Source organism: Oxyura jamaicensis, chromosome 5, assembly GCF_011077185.1.
Source record: "Oxyura jamaicensis isolate SHBP4307 breed ruddy duck chromosome 5, BPBGC_Ojam_1.0, whole genome shotgun sequence".
Classification (NCBI taxonomy): domain Eukaryota; kingdom Metazoa; phylum Chordata; class Aves; order Anseriformes; family Anatidae; genus Oxyura; species Oxyura jamaicensis.
In genome coordinates, this window is record NC_048897.1 from 7444621 (window position 1) to 7464294 (window position 19674).

General features: G+C 36.0%; 1 protein-coding gene across 3 annotated transcripts in view; it reads left to right on the top strand.

Moving 5' to 3' along the window:
- Positions 1-19674, top strand: part of SHANK2 (SH3 and multiple ankyrin repeat domains 2) — a 347164-nt gene that overhangs the window by 75165 nt on the left and 252325 nt on the right. For all 3 annotated transcript variants that reach the window (XM_035326921.1, XM_035326922.1, XM_035326923.1), the window contains exon 12: positions 4399-4465. In XM_035326921.1, the coding sequence (XP_035182812.1) occupies positions 4399-4465 (67 nt within the window). The remainder of the gene's footprint in view (positions 1-4398; positions 4466-19674) is intronic.

A 19674-nucleotide genomic window follows, 5' to 3' on the forward strand; every position in this document is an offset into this window, starting at 1 on the left:
CAGAGATCCCGACCAAATGTCAGCGCAGCAAATAAAGATCCTGCTTTGGATCTGAAAGCACGGCACTTGAACTACTTAGTCATGCTTTTCAGCTGGACTTTGATTGACACCATGCTGGGATGCTGCAGGTGCAGTCCTTCTGATTCTGGAGCCAATGCAAAGTAAATATACCCTTTAAAAATAGGGCAAAAAATACAGGTTTTAGTGAAAATTGTAGATGAGTGACTTTTTGAGAAAATGCAGTAACCAGGCTTTATCAAGTTTTGCAGGATAATTTTACTAAGGACATGAACCTGAAATATCGTAAGAGTGCTGTATATGCTGTTTTTAAAAAGCTGCAATTTTTGAAGCTTCAGCATAACTGAACCTGTAGATAGCCTCTAGTTATAAAGTGCTAGCTCCAGACTTTCATGGTAATATTTCATGTCTGGAAACATGCATGTGATGCATTTTGATGACTGCAATCCAATTCCTACTGGAATTGGAAGAAACTTTCTCAGTAGTTTTGTTGCTTGTGCTGCCTTTTCACTGCCAAGAAGTTTTGCGACCCTCAAAAAGCAAAGAAAACCTTATTCCTTGCCATTGCTTGCTGAGTAGAAATCTAGCACTTGACTGCAGAACATCCTTGCAAGCAAAATAAGGCAATCTGAAAACATGTAAATATCAAGTGTGTAGAGTACGAAAGTCCATTATTTTTCATGAAGTTATGTTAGTATTTTTGTTCTAAAGTACAATGCAATTCAGTACCATTACAGATTTTCAATTAGTTTTCACTCTAGTTTTTGTCTTCATCAAGGGAGATATTACACCACTGTAATTTGGATTAAATTTGAACTGGTTAAAGCCCTTTGTTTTAATCTTGCGAAGACAGTCCACTTGTCCTAATGAATTCACACTAACAGTTTTGTCTGAACAAACTAGAACTTTGGTTCAAGACAAATTTTGCTAGGAAAGAGGTGTTGGCTGTTGTGTTTTATAGTTTGCAACTGTAAGAATTGAATGAATATAATTTTGTATCTTTCAGATTTTTCACTGACGTCACTTTCTCCCACACTCTTTACCCATCAGATTCCAGTGAAGTACATTGACATTATGCCAAGAAATATTTGTACTTTTTTACTTTTTCTTGCTTTCTGTAGATCTTAACATACTTGCCTTCATTTTTGCTGTTAAAATTTTACATCATGTTTTTACTGAATTGAAATAAATTGAACTGAAAGAGATGATACCTTAAGCTTACTGAATCTAGTGCTTGATTCAGAAACAATTCTCTGTCAAGCTGTCTGTCAGCTATCTGGTACTTTTTTTCAAGCAATAAAATGTGATTATCACTTGAACAGCATGTTTATACTTGAGTTTTAAAATCTTCTCTGTATCAAAAATTCTTTCATTTGAGTAACATGGCGGCTGTCTAGCAAGCTGCCTGTCACTGCTGAATTCCCTGCCTGAATTTTGCATGCTGATGAAAGGTACTATTGCTTGCTTAAAATGTAAAGAAACCCCTTATGTATACACAAATGTTGCTTTTATGTGGCAGGCTGCAGAATGTGAGGTTAAACAGGTGTTTTTGAACAACTTTATTGTTACTTACATAATGCCATTGGGCAAGGAGAAACGTGAGTTACACTTTAGAAGCTGGGCAGTGAAGGCTGGGGGCCAGATTCTGACACATTATCCATGCTGAGAAGCAGATCTTTTTTTCATGAGTAGTTCCTGGAATATAGGTGTTCTGACTAATGGTTAAAGTAGTAATTTTCAGATGGATAATTATCGCTATTGGTGATGAGGTGGCAATGCTCCACCATATCAATCTAACTCTGTCTGCCCTCCCTGATCTTTGCAGATATTATGTCGTACAGAAATCTTATGATACGTCTGAGTCAACTGCAGTCTTGAAACAGAAGTGGGATTGATTAGAACCAGCATTATTGATTCACACTAATGCATTTTGCTCGCAAGACTCCATCATTAGATATAACACAACTGAGAAGTGCCCAAAGGAAAACATTTTCTTGCTTTTAATATTGTGATCAGAAAATAATTACATGATTATCACTAGTAAGTGTGGTGGTACTGTATGTGGGTCAATTATTTAAAAGACAAAAATTATTATATTGCACATGCTGCACTCATAGCTGCCTATTGAAGATTATTTTAAAACACAAGTATATACCTATTAAGTATAACTGCTAGGAGCTGTATAAATATGGAATAGAGTTTGTGCTGTCATATATACCCTTGAAATGAGAAACAAACTTAATTGCTATATTTACCTGTTATGTTGGATAGAATTTTGTAACGAAATAAACAATTCACAAAGAAAAACAGCAGAACCTGAAAGCAGTAATATGAAGGGGTGTGTGTGTGTGTGTGGGGGATAAGACACCTTGGATTCAGCACATAAACATGATAAATGCTATGTTCAATAGATACCAAGAAAAGCTTTAAAAATAGTAAATAGAAAGTCATTCTGATACTGTATTATTCTGTATACTGTACTATACTGTATACCCATTTGAAGGGTATATTAACTACTTAAAACATGGTAATTTTTTGAAGGCTTCCTTGTTCTTTACTAGCCAGTAGACTTTACAATCTGAACTCAATCAGCCTGTCTCCCCTTAAACCAGCTTCTGCTTGCTTAGGACCAAGAGATAAATCAGAGATTACTCCACAGTATTTGAAAACATTTATTTGGATCTGTGTCCTTTTGCAAAGATTTCCAGGGCTGCATACAGAAAGGTTTCATGTGTGATAGCTTGAGTCATAAGGACTCCCATACAATGGGAGTTCCAGATCTAACGAAATGCTTTAAAATGAGCTCACCAGGACTGTAAAGTGGAGAATAACATAATAATCTGTCAACAATTACCATCTCTTTTTATTTGTAAGTTTTGCAGTGAGTTCACTTTTCTAAGAGTTACCTATTCCTGCAGCTAATAGTCATTGTAGGACTGCATTTTAATGGGACCTGTTCCAACTCTGCAGTAGAATATATGAAAATCCACCATGAGGCCTGCACAAGATGCACTAATGGCACAATGAGGCATCGTGTAAATAATCAGTGCAGAAGAAAAAGCAAATAAAATATGTGGAAGTATTTTTATTTTAAATGAAATAGATGTACTGAACATGACCAAGTCTACCATTTAAAGCAGATTTGGAAACTCTTACATACATAATAGTCAACATTTTCTGTCTGTATCTTGTCACTTGTATATAGTCTTCATTTTTGAGGACTTTGATATTTTGTTTCAGTTAATAGTAAATAGAATTGGCCCTTCAAAGAAATTTGCTGCAGTGAGAGCAAAAATAATCTTATATTAAAAAATATTACTGATGTTAACTGTACCTCATACACCTCCCTGAGAACATTTCTTCCTTTTTAGCCCTATATCCAGGGGAGTCCTTAAATAAGATTTTTTTTTTTCATTTGTTTTTATTTTTTGCCTGCACCCTGTCTGTTTATGCAGAAGTTCCAGTGAAAAAGGTGAGCCCAGCTTTTAACCCTGTTACCAGCATTAGGAAAACCACAGTGACGGGGTAGAAAGAAAGCTGCAAAATGGATGCAGAAAAATGAATTGTTGAGTATTCAGGGCAAAATAGGAGAAGGAGGAGAAAAAGAGAGGAGATAGCAAGAGGATAAGGAAATCACCTTCCTCGTATCCATTGGAGATGTTTCTCTTTTTGAGTTCATTTAGATGAGAACTTGGAATAGACAGTTACACATCTGTGGCGGTCAGGAAATACATGAAAGAGAAAACGATTATTTTTGAAGTATAGTTATTAAAATACTTTAAACTCTATACATATGCATAAACTTCTGCAGTTTCTCCTTTGTAGTCATCTTTGCTGTCTTGGTGATACCTGTCTACTTGTAGTTTTTGGTATTTCCTTCCTGATTATCCCATGTACATTGCACTGCAGCTCCCGTTTCATTGTTCAGGTAAGGAGCAAGGCAGAAGCAATTGAAGGAAAAAAAAAATGTCATATCAGAGCCTGCCATTGGACAACTCTACACACATCAGTATAGTGCTGAGAGAACTGGAAATGCTGTATTTAATGTTCACTGCTAATTTTGATTGCCACAACATGAAAAGCCCAACAGATCATCTAGCGGTCACCTGAGACATCCATGAGCACAGCAGCCTTAGCAAATGGGTAACTGGGGGACTTGTTGTGCTGCTTTTAGTAGGTTGTGATTTAATTTCTTAGTGTTGCTTCAGAAATGCATTGCATACAGTAGTAGCAGAATGGAAGTGGAAATGTCCAAGAAGTGAACAGTTACTCCGTTTTGCAAAATGAAAATATATATGCGTTTGTAAATAATGCAACATACATATTTTTCTATTTAAATTATGACAATATATTAATTGTAACTATTTTGCAATCCTTCAGGTGGCTATAATAGCGGGAAATTTTGAGCTTGCTGAATATATCAAGAACCACAGGGAAGCTGATATCGGTAAGCAAAATATTTGCGAACACTGAAAATTTTATACATTTTAAAACCAAGATTTTATAAAGAAGTTAAATATCATTTAATATGCGATATGATTACAGGGCTAGTGGCATTATTGTTTCAGGAAAATTCTAAAAGTAACTTTTCCATTAAAAATTGCAGACAGGATAAAAAGATTAAATGTTTTCAAAATACACTCTGAAAAAAAAAAAGTAATTTTGATATAAATTTGAAATAATGCAAATCATAGATGTTTCATCAGTATGAATTAGCCAGTTTCTCACAGGTTAAATACATGTGTCCATATGAAGCAGAACTAAATTGGCTCTTGCAAGCTGTTTTGAACTTTTGTATCGTCCCAGAGAAGGTCTTGAGTGCAAATAATTGGTCAGAAGAAGATTAAGATGCTTCTCTGGAATTGAAAACATATATGGCAGGAACTATTATCTATAAAATCTTTTCCCCTCACTGAGGGTGGTGTGTGAGACTGGATTAAGTCTAGAGCAGTTCCAAATGATGGGTATTAAGGTCTATTAACAACAACAACAACAACAAAATCTTAAGATTATTTAAAGATCATTTTACATAGTGTGTTTTGCCATTAAAACAAAGATTTCAACAAAGCAATTTTGTAACCCAGTTTAATTAAAATGAATTTAAATCCTTTAACTGAAGTCAAATAAAACTCTATAGGAACATCCTGAAGTTGCTCTAAAAAAGGCATTCATTGTGAAGTAGGAGGGTCTGTTAGTCGCCTGCACCGATTTAACTCGATGATGTATGTCTAAGACTTGATAGTGTTTAATTTATGTGGAAAACTAGGTCAGCTCACATACAGCATAGGACTGTGAAAGAACTGTTCTAGATTAAGGTTTCCCTTCTCTTTCCCTGCCTAGTTCCACATGCTCTGCAGGGACATAGTTTAAAGTTTGGCACAATAATGTGAATTCTAGTAGCGTTGTGATACTTTTAATTCTTTGTAGTATGCTTTGAGAGAACTGAGGAAATTGCATAAAAGTTTTGCATAAAAGTTATGTTTCTGCAGTTCATAGTGAGTTTGTAAGATTTTTACCTGACATAGTGGGATAGTTCCTTTCCATATAAGATCTCTTCCTTCTGTATTTATAAATAGTCTGATGTAAACAGTTAAGTTAGAAATGAACCAGCTATTCCTAATATGGTAAGAATCTTCTTGCTTATATTTACATATGGCTAATGATTTTTAGAACTTTTTGATGATCTTGAAGTGAAAGGAAAAGATTGCTTAGATTCAAATGGTCCCCATTATTTCTGCTGTGCTAGTTCTTGGTTCTTTGGCTTGCCTGTACAGCCAGTGCAGAAAAAGTGCTGCACGCAGACAATGCAAAGTATCGCATTTTGTTTTTCTAAGTGCATTTTTTCTCTTAAAAAAATAGTTATGTACAAGGAAAAAAAAAAAGTCTAGTGAAGGAATGACTGGCTAGTGTTAACTATGTATACACTTTTGGCATAAGTAACTGTAAAATGTAAGTAATGCTCACAGTACACTTATTGACTGTAGCCTCTAAGTTGGATTACACAAAGCCATATTGACGTTGAAGTCATTGCTTCTCTGACTGTTCAGTTTTGCACTGCTTCTCCTTCCTCCTGACCGGTGCCATTTCCCAGTTGTGTTAATGTATGAGAGAAATTGCTATGTAGTTAAAAAGTAGATGGATGAGACTTAGTTCAGGAAAGAAATGATAACCACATGGCTGTTGATTTAGGCAGAACTGAATGCATCAAAATATGTATTTCTTGAATGTTTCCCAAATTAAAAAAAAAAAAAAAAAATGAATCAAAGAACAATATCCTGAGCAGAAAACCTGATAGCTAGCATGATGAAGAATGTGCAAAACAGTGTTCAGCACTTAAACTTCAAAAACTTGACCTTACCTGTGGTTATCTGCTATATTCCTGTAGTTTTGGATGTATTCCAACATACAACTTTTGATTCTTAGAGCACAGAGGCAACAGAGTGGCAAGAAATAGCAAAGAGCTAGAGAAGTATCCTAAAGATTCCATCTTTCATGAAATACACTTTCAGAAAGTGTATTTTTGGTTAGGTATTGAATTTTGATATTAAATGGGTTCATAAAGCCTCATTGTTATTTTAGATCTATTTAACAATCAATAAACTACAACTTTGGGAAATTCTTTGGAATATATACAACTTTGTGTGTGTCCCCTTTTCCTATGGAAGTTTTAGATGGTAGATGTGGTGTTCGATCTTTTAATAGTAAGATTGTTGATTATATTTGTGATTATTCACAAAAGCATTTGTTGGCAGAGGGATTGGTGATGTATTGGAAAGAACGTCCACATTGCTCTTGTAAGATTTCTGACCTAATATTTTAACTTTTAGTGATCATCATACAGTATCTTTAGCTATAGGTACTTTTAAAATGGAAGCCTATTATGCAACAAATTAATAGAAATAGCAATAATATTTTTTTTTTTTTCAGAATGAATCTACCTGCTTTGCTAAGTGTGTCGTCTTGAGGATGGGGAAATTTTAACTGGCTAGAGTAGCTGGAAACTGGACCTAACTTAGTAGTTTCAAGAACAGAGTGTTGACAGAAATAAGTTTTTACATTTCTCAAATTGAAGTATCTGAAATTTATAAAATAATATTTGCTTGAAATATCTAATCTTACATAGTGAGGAACTACATTATCAGTGTCCATCTGTTTTGACATGCACTAATTAACATTATTCTTAGATAATTTTGTTGTCCCAAGCTATTGCAGTAGGAAGTCACTTGTACTTTCAATGCGGAAGGTATTATGTGGGTGTCTTCCAGTTTGTCAGTAGTCACAAAGCTGTTTCGAGTGTTGTTGCCAAAACTGCAATTATAAGGATCTAACAGCAGTAATGTAATGCTTATGATTCATGGTCCTGTGCCATGCATCGCTGTGAATGAGCTGCTTTGTTCAGTGGCAGAGATCATAGCTCAGCCTTTCCACAGGAGGAGGAGACTGCTGCCTATGCAGTAATGGGATGAGGCTGCAGCGTGCCAGCAGCAGGAGCACTACATCTCAATGCACTAGTCCACAAGAGCTCTACATAAATACATCTGCATGCTTAAGTACTGGGTCTGTCGCTCATTATATATTCCACCTTTGTCTGACAATTATATTTCATTGGCTTTACGAGTAGGATACTATTTTAAGCCATACACAAAGTCTAGGATTGTTCAGCCTCAAGAAAAGGCTGAACTGCATGTCTTAAAGGGAGATTTTTTTTTTTTCTCTCTTTTTTCCCCTCTTTTTCCTGCCCTGGATCTGTGCCAAATTGTAGTGCTAAGTCTGTCCTCGATATTGAAGATGAGAGAGAAGCAGCTCAAGTGAAAAATGACCAGGGTATCCTCTAGCAGTAGAAAATACTAATTTACAGCAGAACTACTAAATCTTTGCTCCTCTAAAAATTCAAAAATCTCAGATACAGATCAATTCGTTTTCATTTAATTATGAAGCACTTATGTTAGACAAATATGTTGAAATTATGAATAAACAGGCAAATATAAAATAAGCTTTATATAATAATCGTAAGTTTTGACTCTATACTGTGAAAATAAAAAATGTAATAATATCAGTTTTAGAGTCATAAAAGGCAAAAATGATGACCCGTGTTACTAAAGTAATGTGACATCAGACTGAAAGAGGGGGATGCTCTAAGGTGTGTAATGGCTGTTGTATCACTCAGATCTTGCCGGATTAAAGCATCGACCCAGGGCCAATATGAGCATATACTTTTAGTCAGAGAGATGAATTATGTCCATTTTCCTTTTATAGAAGCAAATGAAATAATGGTTGTATCCAAAACAGAGGATCTATGTGCCACTGGCAACCTGATTTATCCGAGGAATATCCAGTAAATCTGGAGAGAGAACATTTTGCCAGGGAAGTTTTCAGCTATGTAAAATTGTGCTATAGAGACCACTCAGTTGGCTAAGCTGAGGGTGTTTAAAGACAGATAAAGTTATTCAGGGTTTCAAAACTATCAGGAGAGGTCAGAGCTGGTAGACGTACACTGAGACAGCTTTAAGTACCAGCACTGTGGTTGAAGAGCATGTGCCACAATTGTTTTCCCTCCATCCTTCCCTCCCTTCATCCTTCCTCCCTCTCTCCATCATTCCTTCAGTCTGGAGAAAGCCTGATGTTCATTATATTCTTGCCATGGGTGGATGCAGCTCCTTGGCTGATTTAACAGAGGAAGCTTATGAGGAAATGAGGGATGATCGATGGTAGGGGGAGACCCAGAATCCAAATTTGCTCATTGTTTTCATGACTCTGATTTACAGTGCATTAAACATTCAGACAGTGTTGTACTTTAAGTACTTACATTCCTCTTTGGCTCTAAGCCCTTGTCCCTCCCAGCAAACTGGAGTTTCGGTGAACCTGCTTCCGCTTAGCCATGGTACCAACATCGAATCTGTTGGCTATGCTGTCTTATTAAAAAAAAAATGACCTTTTCCTCGGAATGCTCAATGCTGTGTGGGTTCTCTCACACATGCTCTCTCTTCTATCAGCAAGTTGTTTCTTTCTTACCTTGCTGCTCTTCCCACCATCAGCTGCCACTTAATCTTTAGGTATCTGGGTGACCAATCTGTTGAAACTGTGGCATGAAAACTCTTCAGCGCAGATAACTGTTTTTTGACTTGGTGCTGCAATTTTCAGAAACAAATGGAGAAAAAAGCCTTGCAAATAATTCTGTAGCTTAGTACAGTAATGGACACCTTGCTGTCATTAACAGGGAATGTTTACATCAGTCTTATTTGATGGAGATGGTGCTGATGTGCAAGACCAAAACATATATAAAAATAAAGGATTCTGAAGAGAGGAAAAAAGGATATCAGTAAGGGATTAAAAAAAATAATACAGATTTAATTGTATTTATTTCTTTTATGAAGTTCTAAACATCAATGAATCCCTTGTTGTTTTTTGACAGACATGCCAAAGTTGAATGCAAATTGCCCTATCATTTTTTAAAGTAATCCTATTTGAAACAAATGAAAATAATATTTTTCATAAAGCAAGAAAACCTATTACTATAAGGTACTTAGAAACTTGCTTTACAAGTAGTGTGAAATACTTAGTATGGCTTCTCAGATTATTTCAATTAATCAAGCCCCTAAATTAGTTTTGTAAGGAATAATAATGATGTCAAAGCAGCTTATTCTAATTATCACTTATTATGAAAGTCTTGGGAACCCAGAAGTATCCTGGAGCAAAGTGACTATTCTTTGCTGCACTCTGGAAGACACTACATACACTCCTCGTGTACTGCATGGCAGTACCACACTACTGGAAAAAAATAATGTCCCTTTTTAAACTTCCTTTTTTAAATTTTATTTCAACTATTTACAGTACATCTATAATTTATTTAACTTCATGCATTTATTTATTGCAAACTAAGAGAAAGTAATGGATTAAAAGATGTGATGAATAGAAAAGTTAATCCCTGATTGTTTTCATCCAGCCTGCAGCTGTCTGTGAGTAAATGAGCACAGCAGATTTAGGAAGCATTTGCTATACAGAATTTACTATGGCTTCTATAGGATGGAGGTACAAAAACCAATCATATATGTAATATTGAAGCTTTCATTAGGTACAGATATGCAGATATTAAGTATGTTGCAAGCTGATAATCCTTTGACTTGGATAGCCTATTTTTAAATGTCTTTTGCTTTGGTTCTTTGTGATGAGATGAATTTTCAGATGGATTAAATGACATGGGTTGTTCTTCTTCAAGTGAACAAGGTTTGTTTTATATTGTTCATCTTGTCCTTCAGCAGCACTGACGCTAGAAGCAATAGGATTCTTTTGCTTTATTTTTGTTTGCTTTTTCCTTTTGAAAAATGAAACACATTGAGCTGGTGTGTGAGTTTTGGTAGTTGATTAGCAGACTAACTAATACTTGGATACTGTTGCTAGGTTTCAAGTCAGAGTTCCTGTATTTCTCTATAATTATGCAGAGATATGTGTATGTGATGGCTTGCCTGTGCTTTCGCATGGCTTTTTTTTTTTTTTTTTTTTTTTTTAAATTTGCAAGTCTGCTAATATAGTAATATAGTAGGCTTTTCCTTTAAAATATACATATTCCACACAGGGCAATAGCTTTTATATCAAACATTTTTCATGAGTAAAATATGACTAAAATACTTATTTTAACAGAAATTTTGACTGTAAATAGCTTAAGAAACATGCATTTTATTGTAGAATGAGCAAAATGGGTCTTTTAAAAGACAAGGATACTTGTGGGTTTGTGGTAAAACTGCTTTTCTAACCCATTTTCTTTAATTAGATCAGAATGATTGAGGTCAGCATTCTTGGTTTATTAATTTATTTATTTCAGCTGCAAGAGTATTTTTTTTTTTTAATTATTATTAAATGCTAGCCAGCCCAGTGAATATTCTGCTTGTTTAGTATTTATTTTGGTTTCGGGAACCTTTTCATAATCTTGATTTTCATAAATCAAATGTCTGCAGAAGACTTCTCAAGTTAGGAGAAATCATACTGAGAAAGATAAAAGCAGAAATAAGAAAGGGCAGTAAATCAAAAGACTTAAAAATCCACAAAACTGTCAGCAGCATGAGACTAGTTCTATTTTTATCTCGTGTTACTTAATAGAAGCAAAAAGGACACAAGCATGTATTACAGCCCCTTTGTCATTTGAACATTAACCTGTTTCATACACTATTAAGCATTTTAACATGGAAAAGGGATGATATTAGTAGAATCAGGGTGCCAGTGATACTGAGGTCTTCATTGCCCACATTTTAAATGCATATTATATGGGAGATTGACATAATCCTGTGTTCCCTTTTCCAGTTTATTCTAAATACCTATGTGAAATGAATTATTATTTCTCATGTCCAGAGGAAAAAAAAAAGTTTACATTTACATTTTCTATGATGAATTGCAACCCATTAAGTATTGAGTGGTGTGCAATAAATTTGTTGCTATTATTTATCTGTTTTTCTCCAAAGGGTTACAAGGAATAGAATGTCATATGCTCAGTCGTGGTATGCAGTAGCAAACGAATTGGAAAACAGGGAATTATTATCTTTTAATGTAATTACATACTGGAATGTAGGATGGGGCTTGATAAACTTACAGTAGTTTTTTTTCCCCTTTGATCACAGGTAATTTTTTTTTCTGCATATGTATTAGCACAAAAAGTGCAGTAACTGTTTAGTTTTATTTCAAAGTTTAAGCTTAATTTCCAGAAGTGGATTGTTCTTCTCGGCCTTTAAAATTGTGTAGTTCTGTGCATATTCATACATTTGATTTTTCTATGGGCTTTGTAGATCAGAGCCTCTAAACTATCTGATGTGCAACTGTAGGCAGAGCAGAGTATTGCAGATCATGTAGTACTTGGTCGTAGCCTGTGATTTCTTAAAGCTTACTTTAAATTCTGAGCAGGAAGCTAAGGAGAGAAATGTTGACATGTAACTGCTAATATAAGTACTATAGATTGTAGAGTGATGTGGTCTGGTTCTGTAAGCCAGTCTGTAGTGTGTTCTTGCCACCTGCCAGGTAGGGAATGATTGCCACAGCTGCTCCTGTTAAGAGTTTATTTTATAGACTGAACAAGAAGAGCCTTGTAACTGACCAAAAAATAAACTACCACAGGAACCCCAGGCTGTCTTCAGTGCCCTTGAGCTACTTTTGATTTCATGCAAGAGCTTTGTGGTCTGAACAGTGGGTGCAGGTCATGCAAGGCTGACTGGCTTATCCCCATCTTTCTCCTGGAGATGTCTGGGAGGATGGCAGAGGACGGGTGGAAGGCAAGTGGGGATACAATTGGTATGTGTTTGGGTCTTGCCCAATTTGTCACGTTTGGACCGAAGTGTCCCTCAGTGCTCATTTCTTCCTAGCCTGGCTTCTAGATAGCTCTTTGTCTGCTAGCTCCAGATCAAGAGAAATGCTGCTCACCTTCTCTGCTCACTCTAGGCTGGGACCATTATATCCAGCAGCTGGAGACTGATTTTGTTTTTTATTTTGGTAATATTCCTGTGTGCTCTTCCATCATGGAGCTTACCTGCCCAAGTCCTTAAAGGATAAGTATGCCGTAATTCATGGTCCTTTCTCCATTCTTCTCTTTTTTACTTTTTGATTTTGTTTTTAATAGCTTTCACTGACTTGAGACATCTGAGGTAATGTTCAGGGGAGTAAAACTGTAGCCTGTGTAAAGAACTAATGCAAGCTGATGAATTAAAAAACAAGCAGACAAATAGCATTGCTAGCATTATGCTAGGAGAAAAATAAAAAAAAAAAAAAGGGGGAAAGAAAAAGAAAGAAAGCCTTAAAGCATAATCAGTAGGGATTATTGCTCTGACTGGAGACAAAGCAGAATGTATTTTTGGATATTGAGCAGGTTATCAAATGAGTAAGAGTAATTTCTTGCTTAACAAAAAATAAAGTAATTGAGTAGATTATACTACCCTCAACAATTCTTGTGAAATGCATAAAAGGATAATGCCATTGAGCCAAATAGGTAGATCAAAGGTCACGTTATAAGCAGACAGCAATGCGAATACCCCAGACATCTCACATGCTGAAATTTTGAACTAATATTTTAGCTGAACTAGAACTTCCGAATTATTTTTGGTTACTCCCTGCAAGTGAAATTCACCTTTGTTTAAGCAGCTGTTGCAGTTCTATTTTCACTAAAGTGCAGCACTCTGAGGCCTGAAGTGTTCAACTGAATTGTTCCAGCTGATGGCCAGATCCTGTTCTAAGCCTCTGCAGCTCCATTGGAGCTACTGGAAGTGGTAAGCAGACAGCCCGTCCCTTGGGAGCTCATCTTTCCTAGCTAGATCATGCATCTACATTCTACAGGTACCTGAAGGGAGGCTGTAGCGAGGTGGCGGTTGGTCTATTCTCCCACGTGCCTGGTGACAGGACGAGGGGGAATGGGCTAAAGTTGCACCAGGGGAGGTTTAGGTTGGATATTAGGAAGAACCTCTTTACTGAACGGGTTGTTAGTCACTGGAATAGGCTGCCCAGGGAAGTGGTGGAGTCACCATCCCTGGAGGTCTTTAAAAGACGTTTAGATGTAGAGCTTAGGGATATGGTTTAGTGGAAGACTTGTTAGTGTTAGGTCAGAGGTTGGACTCAGTGATCTTGGAGGTCTCTTCCAACCTAGACTATTCTGTGTGATCTAGATCAGATGCATGTTCATGCCCCAGGGTGCCTTCAGGGGCAAGGCCAGAAACCAGACTATGTTGAATTAGGCTTAGGGAATCTAAGAAGAAAGTAGTACTTTTGGATTTATATGGGACATGAAATTTGTTCAGTGATCTCTGGCTCAATTTTATAGGTCACAGATCCTAAAGCTGGAAGAGATTTAGTGTGATCATGCAGTCTGGCCTTCTCCATAGTGCGGATTACAGAATTTGTACTAACTAATTCTTGCTGGAACTGGATTATCACTAGAAAAAACATTTTTTCTTGTTTAAAACCTGCAACAATGGATAGATGGGATTTGGAAAACTGTAACTGAGTCTTGCTATCTGATAGCATTGGATGCATTTGTGAATTTTTCTGGAGTTGGTAACTCCTTCATTAAACAAATTTATCTTGTTTCTAATACCAGCTTGTCAGCTGTACCTGCTGGACTTTGAGTATAGCTCAGTCCTCATGACTCTACTGTGTTCTGGGACAACATTTCTGTTGTCCCCTGAGTTTTTTTTTTTTTTTATAGACACTCAAATTTTAGCAACAATTTAGCATAAATTTAGCATAATCGCTAAATTTAGTATAAGAGAAATTTATCATAAATAGATTTAGCATAAAAGAAATTTAGCGTAAAAGAAATTTAGCATAAAAGAAACAATCATGTCATTTGCTAGCATTTTCTATTACTGTTTGATCAATATTTTATGTGTCTTGGTGCTAACTTATTGCAGGGTCCATTAAAATCTGTATCACTATACTTTCTGTAATTTTAATAATTATTTATATAGATGTGTGTGTGTGTGTATGTATATGTATATAGATAAAGTAAAACAGGATTATTTGGATGGCAGTACCAATATCAGAATATCAGAAGGCCCACACCTAATAAAAAGGGGCAGGAATTCTTCAGTGCAGATATGATACAGCCCAGTAAGGGACAGTACAGAAAGAAAATTGTTTGAAGTATTGTACAGAGAGTTCTAGTATTCCTGAAAAGCTAACACATTTTCTTTAGAACATTTTTTATCATGAGCCTCAAGAGCTCTCTAAGATTGTGTTGAACACTACACAGGATTTCAAACAATGAAGCAGTGAAGTCATGTCAAAAATAGATGTAGGCCAAATGGAGAAATAGATGTGTACAGAATCCCATGGCTTTCTATTTCTCCCATTTACAATGGTAAGAACACAGAAACGAGAGATGAAAGAACATGAAATAAATGGTAGAGATTAAAAAGAAAAGAAAAAATAGAGATAGGCAAGAGTAATCAGGAGTTCTTCCTGAAGAAATTTCCTGTATTTCCCAAAGTATAAACGTATTGATTGAAAAATAAAGGAAGTGAAAAAGAAACAAACTTGTATGTATATTGTACATTCTTATACTGAAGACTTCATCACAGACATTATTCTGCACCCAGTGATTTCTTTTCCATAATGATACTACCTGTACTATACAAACCTAAGGCTATAGGAAAGAAGGTGGGTCTGTAACTTCTGAATATGTCTTCTTATCTGCCAACGTATATATTAATGGATATGTTATTGAAAATAATCAGGTTCAATATGACTTCTACATGGGAAAAGGAACATATTTTATGGACTAATTGGATTTGGATAAGGACAGCCTTCCAAACGCAGAAGCATCTTGCTTTCATTGCCCATCATAAAATAATTCGCTAAGCATTTGAATGAGCTTAGTGATTGTCAGGGATAACATTTTTCTTTTAGAACAGTTCAAATAACCTTTTCAAGCTACGCTTTTCAGTAATTGTTAATATCTTCCATTTTGAACAGATTTTTTACACTTCAATGACTCCCTTACTTGGAGCTCCTCTGTCTATTATGCTAAATTTATATAATGCTACCCTTGTTCTTAACAGCTAAACATACTGGTTTTCTTCCAGACAAGATTATTTATCGAAATTCAGTTGATGTTCTGTTTTCCATTCAATATACAATGGTTTGGAAATTTGCTTTAAGAACCCAGCCTTCACTGAAGAAATTTGTTTTAGTATTTTATGAATAATCTGATTTTAATATCGTGTTATTAATGTCAGAATTTCAGTGAAAATTGATCTTGTAATATGCTGCCTCTTCAAAAGGAAACAGTGTCCTCAGAGAAGACCATTTGTTGTCAAATTACAGATGAGGCTTGATAAAGGGATAGGCTTTGAAGCATGCTGCTTCGTAATGAGTGTAATATTTCACACTGTATTTCACACTGCTCACAATATTTCACGCTGTTGTTGTTACTCTGTTTATATCTCAATCTCATAGACTGGTGTTCCTGTGTCTGAGTTGACAGCCTTCCCCTTGGAGTTTGCAACAAGCTTTATCTTTTGCAGCCAAGGTTGTCACACTGTGGAAGGTACCTTAAGAGTAAACATTTCCTTAGCGTTTAAACTAGATCTTCTAAGGATCTTGGACAGAGTTCTCAGGGAGCCCAAGGCAGTTGAAACTTCTTGAACTTTTTCTGTCATTCCATCTTTATTTTAATGAGCTGGTGTTTGGAGATTTTTTGTTTGTTTGTTTCATTGCCAGATGTTCAGTTCATCGACAAAAAAGTTTTTGATGATTCTTTCCATATTTTGCAGTTTTGAGGGTTGCTGAATCAGTTGGATATCTGTTTTTCTAGTTTCCATGGTTCTCTCCAGTCACACATGGTAGTCCTAAAGAATATATATGTTATTTGTTGCAGTAACCTTTTTTAAAAGATGTCAGAGAAATTGTTTGTGTTATCTAGCTTTGTGTGTTTTCAGGAATAGTTGAAAATGTAAGTTATTTCTTAACATAGTAATAGACAACAGAATTTATGGATGGCACATGTTGTTAAGGGATGTCAATTTTAATTTCTTCACTTCCCAAGTTAGCCAATTAGACATAAAATTTTATTTGCTAGCCTATCTAAATCTATCTTTGTATTTGGCTATAGTTATGCATATATAGATATCAATACAAATGAATAAGTAGGTTAAGGAATGAGTTTGTTGTTTTCCACCTCTTTCTCTGGAGCACTTCTCTCTGCTTTCTCTGTTACTTGGCCAGACATCTTCCATCTGGAAAGTCTCCCACAGCCTGCCCAGGGTGGTGCAGTTACATGCACTGCATAGCCTGGGAATCATGGTAATGTGCACCAAGATTGTTTGCTCAGGGAGTCTCTAAACTGCTATGATATTTTTTTGTCTTACCCTTTTTATGTGTCTTGACAATTTCATATGCAGGTTTTGAAGTCAAAAGATTATTTTCTGCTCCATCTTCTATGTAATGTTGCTGAAATAATTGTTAAAAAATTTTCATAAAAGACAATTATGATAGTGTCTTGATTCAGAAGAGGTTGCAAAGTAAATTTTATTCAGGAGAATGGCTATAATTGGGTGAAATCCATGCTGAATGAAAACAACAAAAGATTTATTAAATTGAAGAGGCAAGAGAAGGTAATGACCTTAAGCTTGCATTATTTGTGTAAGTGTAGAAGTATCTGTTTTGCTTTTAAATATATTTATTTCTGCTAACACCAGTAGATTAGGATCTCAGTACTCTAGCAAAGATACTGGCTTAAAACTATCATTTTAGCTGTTTGTTTTTTAGAAATAAAGAAAATAAAATGACCTTATTCCTCCATCTAAAGTGTTCTCTTACTTGATAAATTTCCTTTCTCTTTATATAATCTTTTGTATTACATTTCCTACTTGGTAAACTGCCTCTTAAATCTCTTCAGAACATCTGCAATAGCGAAATTAAACATGAACTCTGGTGTATTTTCACTTTTAAATGTACCTTATAAAATCTATAATTTAACACAAATCATTTATTTATCCTGAAGAAAGTATTTGTTGCTTCAGAAAAAGCCTTTCAAGTGCAGACTGTCAGCTTGCTTTCTGGTTTGTGTTTCCCTTCCCTTCCCTTCCCTTCCCTTCCCTTCCCTTCCCTTCCCTTTATTATTATTTTAATCTAACATCCAGCCACTAGTACTTCTAGCATTTCTGGTACTGCAGGCACCAAGGTACACGTGTGTCTTGACCTCAGGGATTTTAGCAGTTAGAAATTAATGTTTTCATGTGTATTATGTGTCCTATTCCTGCATGTCCTGCCTACATGAATGCTTCTGCAGAGATGGGAGCCCCCCTAGACCCTCTCCCATGGGTATATGCTATAGCTCCTGCTGTACGCCCTGATCTTTGCCTTCAAAAGGAAGTCAAATCCCTCCTTATTTGTCCACGCAGCACTTGTCCAGACTTCTGGGGTCACATCATGCAGGAAGTCAAGAGGACATGAGCCCATGGAATTTTTTTGTGTTAGTTCAAATTCATCTTTACCCTTCTTTTGAGGGCTTAGCTTTTTATTTTGGGTCAAAGCATGGCTTATCTTGCCAGCTTCATTAACACTCTCAAGAATGCCAGGTGCTAAAGAGCTCTATTTTTGCTGTGCATATCAAGTGTGTCTAGTTTCTTGTGGCCTATTTTTACATATTTCTTCTCTAAGACTAGGAAAAGCCGTGAAGAGAACAAAGCGATTAAGAATAGCCAGAGAAAATGGCTGTGATATTATTATAGGAAAATAAAGGGAAGGATATATTTCTGAGATTCCATTTCTGAAAAGCCTGGCAATTAAAACTAAAGGCATGAAATGATGCATATGAAAACAAATTAAATAAAAAGCAGAATAGTGCATTTTGTTAGCTGTATTTCATCAGATAATTGACTATTTCCAGATAATTCTATGAAAAATGTTTTAGATCTTTGAATAAAGGATCCTAAAGCACCAGTAGCTCAGAAATTTACTCTGTTATCCACCAGTATTCCAGAGTGCATTCTTTATTTAGAATTCAGTGTTAAGCAGTTATCCGCACAAAGGGAGGAGATGTTTTCCCCAGAGGAAGAGATGTAAATTCTATCAGGGAGGGTGGCTTAGCCTGGTAGTGCTGTATCCTAAATAAGTACAAATGGCTAGGTGGTAGGGAATTCGGAGGGTGGAAAAGAGATGCTCTGTTCCTTTGTGCAGAAGCCATCAGACAAAAAAGGGACTCTGATGCTGACCTAGCTGTACAGGGCAAGGGCTGGGATTCTGCTCTGTAGTAGTTTACATATATTTCATATTTATGGGATGAAAAACAGAAAAATAAACAGACAAAAAAACTGAGAACCACTTGTGATGACTGCAACTTCTAGACACTCTTTGTCCCTTCAACTCTTTATAGTTGACACATATCCAATCCTTTGGTTGATTACCAGGAGGTGAGTACCCAAGACAGTTTTCCCTATGCATCTTAGTCTTGCATTTTCTTTTCCCCAACCCTGTAATTTCAGGTATATCTATGTCTTCTGAAGGCGAGCCCAGAAGTTTTCTACATGTGCTCAGAAGCAGCATCTGGGACACCACTTACTCTGAAATGTTGAACCATGTTTAACACCAGAAAGCCTCCAAGCAGTCAGGTTCTGCTAGCTCAGTTATAGCTAGCTTATGGTTCTGCGCTACTGTATTGATGAAGTGACAGTCTGGCTTGAGGAATAGCTAGAATAAGTTCCCTTGTCTGCCCCAGAAATATGTCATCAGTTTGTCATCTCCTGTAACATCTACAGCCTTTTCTTCAAGTCATTCATATCCCACATTGGATTTGTCTAACTGCTAATTACATCCATAATGAGTATTTTATGTTTTTCATTTTAATTGCATCTTGCCTCTTTCACATCATTTGTCCATTTAATCATGATTGCTTTCACGATTCTTATGTTCATTCTCACCTTTCCTCATTGTTCTGTTTTTGTCTGTGCCAGCTTCTTTCCTGTTCTCTCAAGTCTGGTACCTCGGTGCTGTTCCATTTTTTTCTCCTCAGTTGTTCAATTTCTATTCCCATATAAGATACAACCCTTTCCTGTGTCTGAGGAACTTGCTAAGATTTCTGCCTGCTGACTTGTCTTTTGACTCAGCAATTTTGTATGAAACTGTAAACTTACTGGAGTAAAGAAAATACTTTCTTTGTCCCCCATTCTACAAGAGTAAGGCTGAATT